At 46.3% G+C, this 14371-nt stretch overlaps 1 protein-coding gene across 2 annotated transcripts in view; it reads left to right on the plus strand.

Moving 5' to 3' along the window:
- Positions 1–14371, plus strand: part of robo4 (roundabout, axon guidance receptor, homolog 4 (Drosophila)) — a 115930-nt gene that overhangs the window by 80185 nt on the left and 21374 nt on the right. For both annotated transcript variants that reach the window (XM_059957272.1, XM_059957273.1), the window contains one exon: positions 8846–8935. In XM_059957272.1, the coding sequence (XP_059813255.1) occupies positions 8846–8935 (90 nt within the window). The remainder of the gene's footprint in view (positions 1–8845; positions 8936–14371) is intronic.

Consider the following 14371-nt stretch of genomic DNA (forward strand, 5'->3'; position numbering starts at 1 on the left):
AAAGGTAAAATACATACTATATACGAAGCCAAACGTTTGACTAACTGACACTAAATAATACCGGATGTACTTGTTCTGACTTACGTATAAATCCGACTTAAAGACGGACTCAGGAACGGAACTTGTACGTAACCCGGGGACTGCCTGTATAAGCAATAAACATTGAAAGCATGAGATGAAGAGTCCTTGAATGCGAGTCTATAGGTTGTGGGAACAGTTCAGTGATAGAGTGAGTGAAATTGAGTGAAGTTATCTCCTCTGGTTCAAGAGCCTGATGGTTGAGGGGTTGTAGCTGTTCCTGAATCTGGTGGTGTGAGTCCTGAGACTCCTGTGCCACCTTTCTGATGGCAGCAGCAAGAAGAGAGCATGGCCTTTATAATGGAAGATAATGCTGCTTTCCTGCAACAGCATTCCATGTAGATGTGCTCAGTGGTGGACAGGATTTTACCCATGATGGACTGGGTCATACCCACTACTTTTTATAGGATTTTCTGTTAAAGGGCATCTGTATTTTCATACCAGGCTGCAATGCAGCAAGTCAATATACTCTCCACCACACACCTATAGAAGCTTGTCAAAGTTTCAGATGTCATGTCAAATCTTCACAAACCTCTGAGGGAACAGCAGTGTTGCTGAGCTTTCTTCATGCTGGATCCAGGACTGATCCACTGAAGTGACAACACCGAGGAATTTAAAGTTTCTATTCTCTCCACCTCCGATGAGGACTGGCTCATGGACCTTTGGTTTCCTGCTCCTGAAGTTAATAGTCAGCTCCTTGGTCTTGCTGACGTTGAGTGAGAGCTTGTTGTTGTGGCACCACTCAGCCAGATTTTCAATCTCCCTCCTATACACTGATTCATCTCCACCTTTGATTTGGCCTACGACAGTGGTGGCATCAGCAAACTTAAGTATGGCAATGGAGCTGTGGTTAGCGTCACAGTCGTAAGTGTAAAGTGAGTAGAGCAGGGGGCCAAGCACACCGCTTTGTGGTGCATCTGTGCTGATGGAGATTGTGGAGGAGATGGTGTTGCTAATCTGAACTGACTGGGGTGTGCAGGTGAGGAAATCAAGGATCCAATTGCACAAGGAGGTATTGAGGCCAAGGTCTTGAAACTTATTGATTAGTTTTGAGGAGATGATAGTATTAAATGCTGAACTGTAGTATATGAAGAGCATTGTGATGTATACACCTTTGCTGTCCAGATACTCCAGGATTGAGTGAAGAGCCAATGAAATGGCATCTGCTGTGGACCTGTTGTGAATAACAGGCAAATTGGAGCTGACTGAAGTCACTCCTCAGGCAGGAGTTAATATATCTCATCACCAATCTCTCAAAGCACTTCATCACCGTGGATGTAAGTGCTACTGGACAAGTCATTGAGACAGGTTATCGCTTTCTTCTTTGGCACGTGTATAATTGAAGCCTGCTTAAGGCAGGTGTGTACCTCAGATTGCTGAAATGGGAGGTTACAGATATTGGTGAACACACCAGCCGGTTGATCAGCACAGGCCGTTAGTACTCAGCCAGGTACCCCATCTGGGCTGGATGCTTCAGTGGTTCAAGTTTGGTCTGGAATTGCATCTTTGCACATGAGATGGCTTTCCAGAGGTCGTACTTGGACCTCTTGTTCCTTATTTGGTCGCTAGACCTGAACGCCACTGATCTGGCCATCAGCAGATTGTGAATCTCATGGTTCATCCAGGGCTTCTGGTTGGGGAAGACTCTGAATGCTTTTGTGGGAATGCACTCATCCACGACTATATTTATGAAGTCCATGACAACTGTGGTGTATTCAATCAGATTCTCTGTGTCCTGAACGTGTCCCAGTCTACTGACTGGAAGCAATCCCATTGCTGCTCCCCTGCCTCCGGCAATCACCTCTTTGTTGTCCTTATCCCTGTGGCCTTGCTCTTTAGCCTCTACCTGTATGGAGGTAGGAGAAGGACAGCCAAATGATCAGATTTGCCAAAATGCGGACTAGGCATGGAACAGTAACCATTCCTAATTGGAGTGCAGCAGTGGTCAAACATGTTGGGACCCCTTGTATTGAAGTTTATACGTTGATGATAATTGGGCAGAAATTTCTTCAAACAAGTCTGATTGAAGTCCCTGGCAATGATTTGAAAGGTGTCGGGGTAGGTTGTCTCTTGTTTGCTGATGGCAGCATTGACTATCTCAAGTGCCTAATTAACATTGGCTTTTGGCAGTATGTAAGCTGTAGGCAGGTTCACAGAAGAGAATTCTCTTAGCAAGTAGAACAGTCGACACTTAACTGTTAAATGTTCCAGGTCGGGGGAACAAGAACGTGACAAGACTGCTGCATCCGAGCACCACAAAAAGTTTATCATGAAACACAGTCTCCCGCCTTTCGCCTTCTCTGCATCAGCGGTCTGGTCCATCTGTTTATCAAGAAGCCCTCAGGTCTTGCTGGCATGTCTGGAGTGAGCCATGTCTCCATGAAACACAGAACCCAGCAATTCCTCATTTCCCTCCATTACGACAGTCTTCCTCTTGGGCCCTCAATCTTGTTTTCCAGCGACTATACATTTGCTAACAAGATGTTGGGTAGAAGGAGTTTCTTTTTCTGTTGTTTTAGTCTGGCTTGGCGTCCTCCCCTGCTCTCTCTCTTTCAGCTGTGGCGATGTACCTTTGTCTGCTTGCTTGAGAATTAGTTTACCAAGTTCTTCGGAAGATTGTGAAATCGCTAGTTGTTTAGATGGTTCAAAAGTACATTACTTAAGGGGAAACAAGAGAAGATCTGCAGAGATGGAAATCCGAGCAACACACACAAAATGCTGGAGGAACCCAGCAGGCCAGGCAGCATCTATGGAAAAAAAAAGTACAGTTGACGTTTTGGCCCGTTTTCCATAGATGCTGCCTGGCCTGCTGGGTTCCTCCAGCATTTTGTGTGTGTTGCTCGGATTTCCATCTCTGCAGATCTCTAATTTAAAGGGAAATTACAGGCTGCAGGTTGCAGTGGGAGTAGTTCAGTAGCAATATATTTAGAAGTTTTGTAAGCTGCCCGTAAAATGTTGCTGTGGGTCACCGTTGCCATCTCAGCTACTGATCAAAGTGGCATTGAGCAGTGAGGTTGATGACCTCAGGGGCTGAAAAGAACCAGAGGGGTGAATGCTCCACTGCCAACAAACTGACACCATAACACTGTTCTGTGCCAGAACAGTGACAATTGATCTGTCCGGCCCAGTTTAATGACGCCTTGAGGAAAAAAATCTGCCTGTGCTATTAATCTGAATTAAGAGCAGAACATGCTGAGGATAGCCAGCAGGTCAGGCAGTATCTAGAGAGAGTAACAGATGATGCTTCAGGTCCATTAACCCTCTTCACCAAGGATTGAAAACATTAATGTAATTTCTTGCACTTTTTAATTTGGCCATTGGGTAGGCTATTCAGAATCAGGTTTATTATCACCAACATATGTCACAAAATGTTTTGTGGCTGTGGCACAGTGCAATGCATAAAAATTACTCTGTTACGATAAGAATATATAACAAAAAGAGAGCAAAATAATAAGGTAAGGTTCATGGACTGTTCAGAAGTCTGATGGCAGGGAGGTAAGAAGTGGTTCCTAAAACATTGAGTGTGCATCTTACAGCTCCTCTCTAATGCTAGTAATGAGATGAGGGCATGCCCCGGATGATGAGGGTCCTTCATGCTGGATGTCACCTTCTTGAGGTACCACAGTTTGAAGATGGCCACAAAGGTGGGGAGGGCTGTAACCATGATGGAGCAGCCGGAGTCCACAACCCTCTAAGGCCTCTTTCGATCCCGTGCCTTGGAGCCTCCACGCCAGGCAGTGAAGCAACCAGTGAGAGTGCTCTCCACAGTACATCTGTAGGAATTTGCTAGTCTTTGGTAACACGCCAAATCTCCTCAAACTCTGAATGAAGTAGAACTGCTCTTGTGCCTTCTTTGTAATTGCATCAATATGTTGGGCCCAGGATGGATCTTCAGAGAGGTTGACACACAGGAGCTTGAAACTGCCCACCCTTTCCACTGCTGATCCCTCGATAAGGGCTGGTGTGTGTCGTTCCCCCCCCCCCCCCCCCCCAACCCCCGTGCTGAACTATGTGCCTGTCTGGACACGCCCCCTGCTGACTGCTCCTGTGGCTCCTCCCACAGACCCCTGTATAAAGGCGATCTGAGGCCTGACGCTCGGCCTCAGTCTCCAGGACATTGTATGATAGACACTCACTCCTGGTTCCTTCTTCCAGTCAATAAAAGCCGATATCTCACCTTACGTCTCAGTGTGAGTTATTGATGGTGCATCAATTTTATTGACTGGAAGTTTTAAAACATGGAAACCGTTTTACATCCGGAAAGGTTGGATTTGGACCCTCAAGACCCTGAAGCAGCTCTTGCTTTTGAACACTGGCTTGCATGCTTCCAATCATACTTGGCGGAGCTTCGTGCGACTGACCCTGCCATTATGTACAGAATTCTCCTCTCGAGGGTCACCCCAAAAGTTTATTCCATTATCCGGGACCTGCCGACCTACGAAGGGGCACTGGACGCCCTCAAAAGACAGTACCTGCGGCCGGCGAACACCGTCTACGCAAGACATCGTTTAGCTACAGCGGCCTGGAGAATCGAGCGCCGAGTTTCTCCAAGCACTACAGACACTCGTCCGAGCTTGTGACTGCAAGACGCTCACGGCAGAACAACATGCGGAGCTGCTGATGCGAGACGCCTTTGTGACGGGACTGAGGTCAGTGTACGTGCGCCAGCGGCTGCTGGAAAACCCCGATCTTACCTTACGCTCGGCGATCGAGACGGCCAATGCTCTGGAAGCTGCGTTGCACTACACCGACGCTGTCCAGTCACGCGATTCACCGCCGGTTCCGTGGACACCTCAGACCCCGCCACCGCCGGCTCCCGCGAGCGAAATCACCGCTGCCAGTCGCGATTCCACGAGCTCCCCAAACCCGACCACGGCAGTGGCCCGTCAGAAGCCTGTGCTTTGTTATTTCTGTGGCCACAAAAGCACCCTCGTAAACGCTGTCCAGCGCGAGAAACGCCCTGCTCCAGCTGCGGAAAGCGGGGCCACTTCGCCAAGGTCTGTAAGTCTAAACTGCGAGCGGAGTGCAGCGCTGCGGGTGAAACGTGGGGGCCGCCATCTTGCATGCCCGGATGTGGGCGGCCATCTTTGTCGGCATCAGCATGCCCCGCCCCGACCCTCCGATGCTTACCGGGTATCCCGGATGTGGGCGGCCATCTTTGTCGGCGTCAGCATGCCCCGCCCCCGGCCCTCCGATGCTGACCGGGTACCCCGCATGTGGGCGGCCATCTTTGTCGGCGTCAGCACGCCCCCGCCCCTGACCCTCTGATGCTTACCGGGTACCCCGACGGCGATTCAATTCTGGCCACTGTAACTCTCGACCAAAGTGCCCCACACCAGCTTGCAAGGTCCATGATGGACATCCGGGTGGAGGGGCACAGGACTAGATGCCTGTTTGACACGGGCAGCACTAAGAGTTTTATTCACCCGGACACAGTGCAACGCTGCGGGCTCGCAACACGGCCGGTAAGTCAGAAGATCCATTTGGCTTCTGGGTCATATTCCACAGACATCCGGGCGGGTTGTGTAGCGACATTGGTGGTGCAGGGCACAGAATATCGGAACTTTGCGCTACTGGTCATGCCTAATCTGTGCGCACCTGTGCTATTGGGGCTGGACTTCCAGAGCCATCTCGAAAGTGTGACTATGGTATATGACGGGCCCCTCCCACCACTCACTGTCCGGAATCCTCAGTTCTGTGGGACTTCATCACCACTGACCACACACACACAGCGACACACACATCCCATCCAACATGACAGCTGCGCTACCGACACCACGTGCAGTCTCTCCGCTCTCGAGGTCCCTCCCCCGCCGCTGTTCGCCAACCTGACCCCGACTGTAAACCGGTGCAGTGGTTGCTCAGGGAGGGGATCATTGAGCCAAGCACAAGCCCTTGGAGGGCCCAGGTGGTCGGATGGTGGCTCCACCCCCCCCCTCACGAACTCCTATTCTCTTTTCCCAGGAAGTCTGTCACTGGGACCACTCTACCAGTTTGGCTGATGTCCCCGGGGCCAGTGCTGCTCCACAAACATGTGAGGAGCAATAAATACTCCCCGCTGGTGGAGAGGGTTCACCTTCTACATGCGAACCCCCAATATGCTTACGTGGTCTTACCTGATGGGCGGGAGGACATGGTCTCCATCCGCGACCTGGCGCCCACAGGTGCAGCAGACCACTACCCTGAACACTCTCCGGTAACTATGAACCCTGTACCCGGGGTGACACCGCGCTCACCAGGCCCTACATGGACTCCTCATGACACTTATATACCAGGTGCCTCGCACATGCATGAGCTGGAACCAGCACAACCTCCGTCTCCTGTGCAATCACCAATGTTGCCAGCATCGGTACAATCACAGCCGGTGCTACGTAGATCGCAGCGACAGATTCGACCACCTGATAGACTTGACCTATAAGAAACTTCGCCACATGGGGACTCTTTTAAACAAGGGGGGGGGGGGGTGAATGTGGTGAACTATGTGCCTGTCTGGACACGCCCCCTGCTGACTGCTCCTGTGGCTCCTCCCACAGGCCCCTGAATAAAGGCGATCGAGGTCTGATCCTCTGCCTCATTCTCCAGGATGTAATATGATGGTCACTCACTGCTGGTTCCTTCTTCAGTCAATAAAAGCCGATATCTCGCCTTACGTCTCAGTGTGAGTTATTGATGGTGCATCACCCCCCCACCTTCCTAAAGTACACAATCAATTTCTTGGTCTCACTGACAAGGCTGTTGTTGCGACTCCACTCAACTAACTGATCTATCTCACTCCTGTGTAGGCCTCCTTGTCACCATCTGAGATTCTCCAAACAATAGTTGTGCCTTCGACAAACTTATAGAGGGCATTTGAGCTGTTACTGGCCCCACAATTTTGACAGAGTAGTTCATGGGTTGATTGTCAGGTGGAGGTGTTATTTTCGATCCACCCAGACTGTTGTCTCCCAGTGAGGAAGTAAAGGACCCAGTTGCAGAGGGAGGTACAGAGGCCCAGCTTTTGAAGCTTGGTGCTTAGTACTGAGGGATGGTATTGAACCCCGAACTCTAATTAATCAACTGCAGACTGACATAGGCTGCTATTGTCCGGTGAACCAAGGCCGAGTGAGATTGCATCCGCTGTCGACCTATTGTGGCGATAGGCAAATTGCATCGGGTCCAGGTCCTTGCTTAGGCAGGAGTTAACACTAGCCTTGACCAACCTCTCAAAGCACTTCATCACAGTAGATGTGAGTACTGTTGTCAATAGTCATTGAAGTAGCTCACTCTACTCTTCTTGGGCATTGATACAATTGTCGCCCCTTTGAAGTGGGTGGGAATCTCCGACTACAGCAGTGAGAGTTTGCAGATGTCCATGAATGCACCCGCCAGTTGGTTGGCACAGGTTTTCAGTGCCCTGCTAGATACATCACTAGGGCCTGAAGCCTTGTGAGGGCTCACCATCTTGAAAGATATTCGGCCTTTGAGACAGATGTCACAGGGTCGTCGGATGCTGCAGGGATTCTCACAGGTATAGTTTTATTTCAGATACATTATTTTATAAGATATTTAATTCATTATCTCTGGTAGTGCCTTTCTTTTTTAAAAAATGGGTATGTGTGAGAGCATTGAGAGGAGACTGTTGGAGAGAGATGGGGAATAACGAAGTTACTCTTTATGCGCTCTTTTGTTTCATCCCACAGCATAGGCGCAGGGGGACGGGGACTACCGATCTGTGCCTCCTCAAACCTCTGGAGGCTAGAGGACACAGCTGATCAAGTTGCTGCCTCCATTTTAAATATCTCTCCCTCCCAAAAGCCCATAATTTGTTTCCCTGTGTTTCCATAGTAACTACTGCTAATTATGCTGAACTAGAAGGCATGATTATTCATAGAGACAGCTGGGTTCATGCTGTAATGTCAGATGTATTTAAAGTGTTTACCTGCAAGTTAACATATATTAATCAATTGTTAAAGTTGTTTATTATAACTATTTTAAGCCAACCATTTTACACATTCATCTCAGCTGAACTTTCTTGTTTATTTTAACTTCAATTAAATTATTTTGACCTCTTTATTTGAAACAGTTTATTTTGTTTACCTTAACCTATATAGTTTATCTGCTTGGTTTCATCTGTCCTTTTCAACTGCTGTCATCTGCTTTTGGGTTATTTTAAATGCATCCAAGAGACTTAATGAACATGGAAAAACAGCTGAAAGCCTTCAAGCTTTGAAAAGCCTTCACAATACTTTATAAATGTGACCTTACACCTTGAGATAAGGAATGGAACGTCTCAGTGTTGGTTGGCTGTGGGAATGAATGCTGTTGATACAGAGTTTGTATGTCTGATATATTATTCTATAAATTACAGGCATATGAATTAAGACAGTTTGGCCACTCAAACCTATTATTCAATAAGACCATGGATAATCTGATTGTAAACTCATCTCTACTTCCCTTGCTAACTTTTCAGCCCTTGCTTACACCTATCCTCTCTGCCTTTAAAATATTCAAAAACTCTACTTCCCACTGCCCTTTGAAGATCATTTCAAAGGCTCACAACTCCATGAGAGAAAACAAAAAATCATGTCATCTGCCTTAAATTGATGGTGCCTTATTTATAAACTGGCCCATAGCTCCAGACTTCTGCACAACAGGAAGCTGTGTCTCCACGTTCAAGGACCACACTTTAACTTATTCTTGCTGAGGTAAATTCTTTAATGGATGTATTTGAACTGATGCTCGTTTATGATTTAAAGCCTCACAATGAATTTTCTTCAACACTTTCCAGGAAATGTTGGGCCTGTAATAGCTATTTGCCGCAATCCAGCCACAAAGAATATGCCAGGTGCCATCTCCAGCCCAGAAAACACTCGTAAAGGTAAAACCAGCTGCATTTTCTATGTAATGATTGAATTTGATTTTATTTTTGGGACACTGACTCAGAAGGACAGGAATACAGTTAGGAAAAGTATAAATTAATACCTTAAACTAGAGGTGGCAACCTCTGGATAATAATTCGGGTACCTTTGAATAGCTTGGGAGATGGGTTCAATTTTAATTAGAATTGGACTAGCTATTATTGAAGATAGAGGGCTGGCTGCTTGGATGTCCAAGTCACTGGTCAGAATGACACCAACAAAGAATGTATGCTTTAATGAATGGGTTAGCCACAGAATTGGGAATTTGTTCGTTTGTTATATGACGTGTCATATGACATGGGCGAACGTAGTCGTTCCATCACCATGATTGTTCTGGGCAAATTTTTCTACAGAAGTGGTTTGCCATTGCCTTCTTCTGGGCAGTGTCTTCACAAGACGAGAGACCCCAGCCGTTATCGATACTCTTCAGAGATTGTCTGCCTGGTGTCAGTGGTCACATAACCAGGACTGGTGATGTTCACCAGCTGCTCAAATGACCATCCATCACCTGCTGCCATGGCTTCACGTGACCCTGATCAGAGGGACTAAGCAGGTGCTCTACCTTGCCCAAGGGTGACCTGCAGGCTAACAGAGGGAAGGAGCGCCTCACACCTCCTTTGGTAGAGACGTACCTCCACCCCACCACCCAATTAGAAGTATAAATATTAAACATGTTAAAACTAACAGCAGTTAAGTCAAATCACATCCATTCCTGCCAAAGGGTCTGGGCCAGAAATGTCGACTGTACCTTTTTCAATAGATGTTGCCTGCTGAGTTCCTCCTGCATTGTGTGTGTTGCGAGTAGTTAAGTCAAAAAGATGACCACAAACGGACTGCAGTGTGTACCACCTGTAGCTCATATAGCCAGTGAATTGAATATGAACATTGCGATACTAATTGCGAACTAAGTCTAAACTAGCATTTTTTTTGAGTATTGAGTAGACATTATGGATAGAAGCTTATTCTGTAACCTACCTGTACTTTAACAAATGTGTGAGTGCTCAAAAAATTGCTGTACTATTCTCTTCACTTGGGGAAGAACCAAGAAATACTTACCATTTTCTGTCATTGGAACTTCTTGCCTAACCTGCCAAAGATGAACTTTGAAAGCTCCATCATTCTATTCTTCTTAGAGTAACATGGCACCAGCATCCCATGTGTTTTGTCACTTCCAAGTTGCCTCCTGTTTTTCCTGTTTCTAAAGGTATGGATGCGGTCAGCATAGTTAGTCTTCAAGAGTGAGTCTGAGATTCACCCAGTCATGTTTCCGCCTCACCTCTGCCTTCATTGGAGAGCCGAACATTTCTTCAGTCAGCCTGACTTTTCCTTGACTTGCCCCAGATCATCTTTCTGGAGGGATTGGGCAGATCCAAGCACTGTGTTAAATGAACAGTCACTAACCAGAAATAAACGGTTGGCCAAGATGGGCTAAATCATTCTTGTGGTTCGGAGGGACCGGTGCTGTCTCACAAATTACAGTGACTGTGCTTTGGTTTGACTTTGAGCATCCACGAAGGCTTTTTCTCCAGATGCAGTAAATGCATTTTTGCCTCCTGGTGTTGCACCTGCAGTTCAGCCTCAGTCTCATTGTGCAGAACCTGCGACTCTCACGATGCAGCAACTAAATCAAAGTTGGTGGGCTCACAGTCCCATGAGCCTCATTCCTAATGGTTGTCTGGTGACGGTCTCTACTCATGTTGTCCTGATCTGATCCTGCCAGGGCTGTCAGCCTCTCACTTTTGTTTTTTTTTCAAATTTATTTCTTATTTAGAGATACGGAATGATAACAGGCCCTTCTGGCCCAATTACGCCCATGTGATCAATTAACTTGCTAACCCGCTGTGGGAAGAAACAGAGCACCTGGAGGAAACCCATGTGGTCACGGGGGGAACGTGCAAACTCCTTACAGACAGCAGCATTATTGAGTTCAGGTCGCTAGGGCTGTAATAGCCTTATGCTAAACACCACACCACCATGTGGCCTGGCTGCCTTTAACATAATCAATCATTCAGAGTGAGAGGGAGGAAGGGAATGCTGCATCTGGAGGTGATATGATCCAGAAGCTTCTTCAGAGGAGTAAATCTTGTTACAGCTGTTCGACTAGGGTGTTCCTAACAAAGAACTAGCACTAACCAAAGAAAGAGAGAAAGCTATGGAAGAGAACAAAGGGAAATGAGAAAGGCAAAGAAGTTCCTGTCATATTATACTAAAAACTAGCTTAAACTAGACATGGAAGATAAATTCCATTGATAAGAGTCAGCCTATGAAACAGTCAGGTTCAATGGTTTTGCACATGCTGAAGAACTACAGAAAAAATACAGAAGTAGGTATACTGCAATTACTGAAAATTCATTAAACAATTACAAACAGGTAACTTATATAAGCATATATGCAAGCATAAGGATGGTAAAATACAAGAAAAAACTAGCAATTTAGACTGTAATCTAACAGGTTAATATGTCCCTAACACCATCGGTAGACTTTGCATGTGGAGCTGGGGCCTTCCACTCACTTGAGGGGAGGGCAGCATAGCACCGTAACAGAGCTGCTGCAGAGACCTGGCTTCGATCCCGACCTCTGGTGCTGACCGTGTGGAGCTTATACAGTGCAGCACACTCTTTCTGTGAACATGTGAGCCTCTGGGCGCTCTGGTTTCTTCTGACATCCCAAAGACATGCGGGTTCATAGATTAATTACATGGATTAATTAATTGGTCATACGCTTTGGTAGAAGAAATAAGCGGGCAGACTGTTATTTAAATGGGGAGAGAATTCAAAGTTCTGAGATGCAACGGGACTTGGGAGTCCTCGTGCAGGATACCCTTAAGGTTAATCTCCAGGTTGAGTCGGTGGTGAAGAAGGCGAATGCAATGTTGGCATTCATTTCTAGAGGAATAGAGTATAGGAGCAGGGATGTGATGTTGAGGCTCTATAAGGCACTGGTAAGACCTCACTTGGAATACTGTGTGCAGTTTTGGGCTCCTTATTTAAGAAAGGATGTGCTGACATTGGAGAGGGTTCAGAGAAGATTCACTAGAATGATTCCAGGAATGAGAGGGTTAACATGAGGAACGTTTGACCGCTCTTGGACTGTACTCCTTGGAGTTTAGAAGAATGAGGGGGGACCTCATAGAAATATTTCGGATGTTGAAAGGCATGGACAGAGTGGATGTGGCAAAGTTGTTTCCCATGGTGGGGGAGTCTAGTACGAGAGGATGTGACTTGAGGATTGCAGGGCGCATCATTCAGAACAGAGATGCAAAAAATTTTTTTTAGCCAGAGGGTGGTGAATCTGTGGAATTTGTTGCCACGGGCAGCAGCGGAGGCCAAGTCATTGGGTGTATTTAAGACAGAGATTGATAGGTATCTGAGTAGTCAGGGCATCAAAGGTTATGGTGAGAAGGCGGGCGAATGGGACTAAAGGGGAGATTGGATCAGCTCATGATAGAATGGCGGAGCAGACTCGATGGGCTGAATGGCTGACTTCTGCTCCTTTGACTTATGGTTTTATGGTCTAATTAGCCAATCTAACTTGTCCCTAGTATGTAGGTGAGTGGTACAGTTTAGGGGAAATTGACAGGAATGTGGGGAAAGTAAAATGGGAATAATGTAGGATGAGGATAAGTGAATAGTAGATGGTTATGTAGTCTTAGTGTCTTTCAATGCAGAAACAATGGGCTGTTCCTCTATGACTCTCAGCAGACCAGCGAGTTGACATCAGACCCAAGCCCTCACCAGAAAGCAAGTGCAGAATGGCACATTGATATTGCCACTGACGTGTCTGCAATACACGCTATGCTTTCTTTCTAAAATGGGTCATCGTTCTTCTGAATCATCACAGGTGATGGGTTCAAAGCCTGTTCCAGGAGGTAAGAGTGGAATGCAGGCCACCCACACCAGTAGATTTCAAAGCAAGATTGAACTTTGAATGAGGCATGAAACTAAGCCATTCAATGCGCAAGGATCTATCATCTGTTAACAGCACCCAGAAACACATTGTGGTTTTATAGAGTATTTCTGATATACAGTATGAATGCGCCAATTTTTCTGAATTCTGTCATTGCTGTTAATTGCCTCTAGAGAGCAGCACTAACTCACAGATGCTCTGATATCCTAGTTCTTTATGTCCCTTATCTGTTCGGCTGCCAGTGTAACAGGAATATAGTTTCACGTGTTCCAGCAACTCTCCAGGATAGCATACAGTTAGACAGAGTGTTATAGCATGCTATTTGACTGGGGAGCAGTGGGGTGGTCAGATCCTAATTTCAACCAGCTTTGTGTCTGTACCACTGATAAATGAGCAGGAGTTTAATCCTGAGGCAAAAAGAAATGTGCAACCTGCTGGGGGGACTGCAGAGTGTCAACCTGAAGTGACGACAATTCCTCCCTCTGTGAACGTGTTGCTCGGCTCACTAGGCTCTGCCAGCACTTTGCATTTTGCTCGGATTCTGTCATCTACACAATCATTTCATCCTGGGCTCTTCCCTCTTCTCAGCTCAGTTCTACCACTGATCATTCATTCATGTTAAAGTGTTTAATATATTTTGTTCATTATGTTTATCCTAGAAGTAACCTTTAGTTGTATAGGCAACAATTAAAAGAAGTTGAAAAATTTTCAGTAAGTATAAATATATTCCATGGCGTACCAAATATAGCACAAATTCAGTGGGCAAAGGGTTCACTCCTGTGCCCGATCCCTCTACAGCTCCAACAGGTAGTGCAAACTACCTGTACTTCAGGGAGCATGAAGCCCAGAATCAAATATCGCTGTGATGATTGTACACTCTAGCATTAATTGTTTGGTGACAATAAAGTAAAGGTATGTTTTCCAGCTGCCTGATATTACACTAATATTTCCCAAAGAGATGCAGGTTCTGTAGTGCATAGGTTTAAGGTGAGAGGGGAGAGACTTAGAAGGAACCTGATGGCGACTTTTTCACCAGAGGGTGGTCAGGATATGGAATGAGCTGCCAATAGTTCAGAGGAAGTGCTCGAGGCTCATGTGAAAAGTAATTGAACAGGTACATGGATAGAAAAGGTTTAGTGCAATGTGGGCCAAACATAGGCAAATGGGACGACTTGCATGGATCAATTGGGCCAAAGGACCTACTGCCATGCTGTGTGTGTTTATATCAGACAGCATTTAGTAGTTTAGTGTGCTGTACAGAAAGGTCTGCATAGTCCTATGGAAGTGTGGATGCATAATTATATATAAGGCACAGTAATATATCTAATACTTGACATATTATTGGTGCAATATATACAACAGTAGGTAGAATATGTAACATGCGTTCAAGCATTAAACTGTAATTAAATCAAACAAGAAGTACCAAACAAGTGATTTAGTCTGTATACAAATGAAAATAGCGTGTCCCAGGTAGCTGGCTGAACTATTAA

Source organism: Hypanus sabinus, chromosome X2, assembly GCF_030144855.1.
Source record: "Hypanus sabinus isolate sHypSab1 chromosome X2, sHypSab1.hap1, whole genome shotgun sequence".
Lineage (NCBI taxonomy): Eukaryota > Metazoa > Chordata > Chondrichthyes > Myliobatiformes > Dasyatidae > Hypanus > Hypanus sabinus.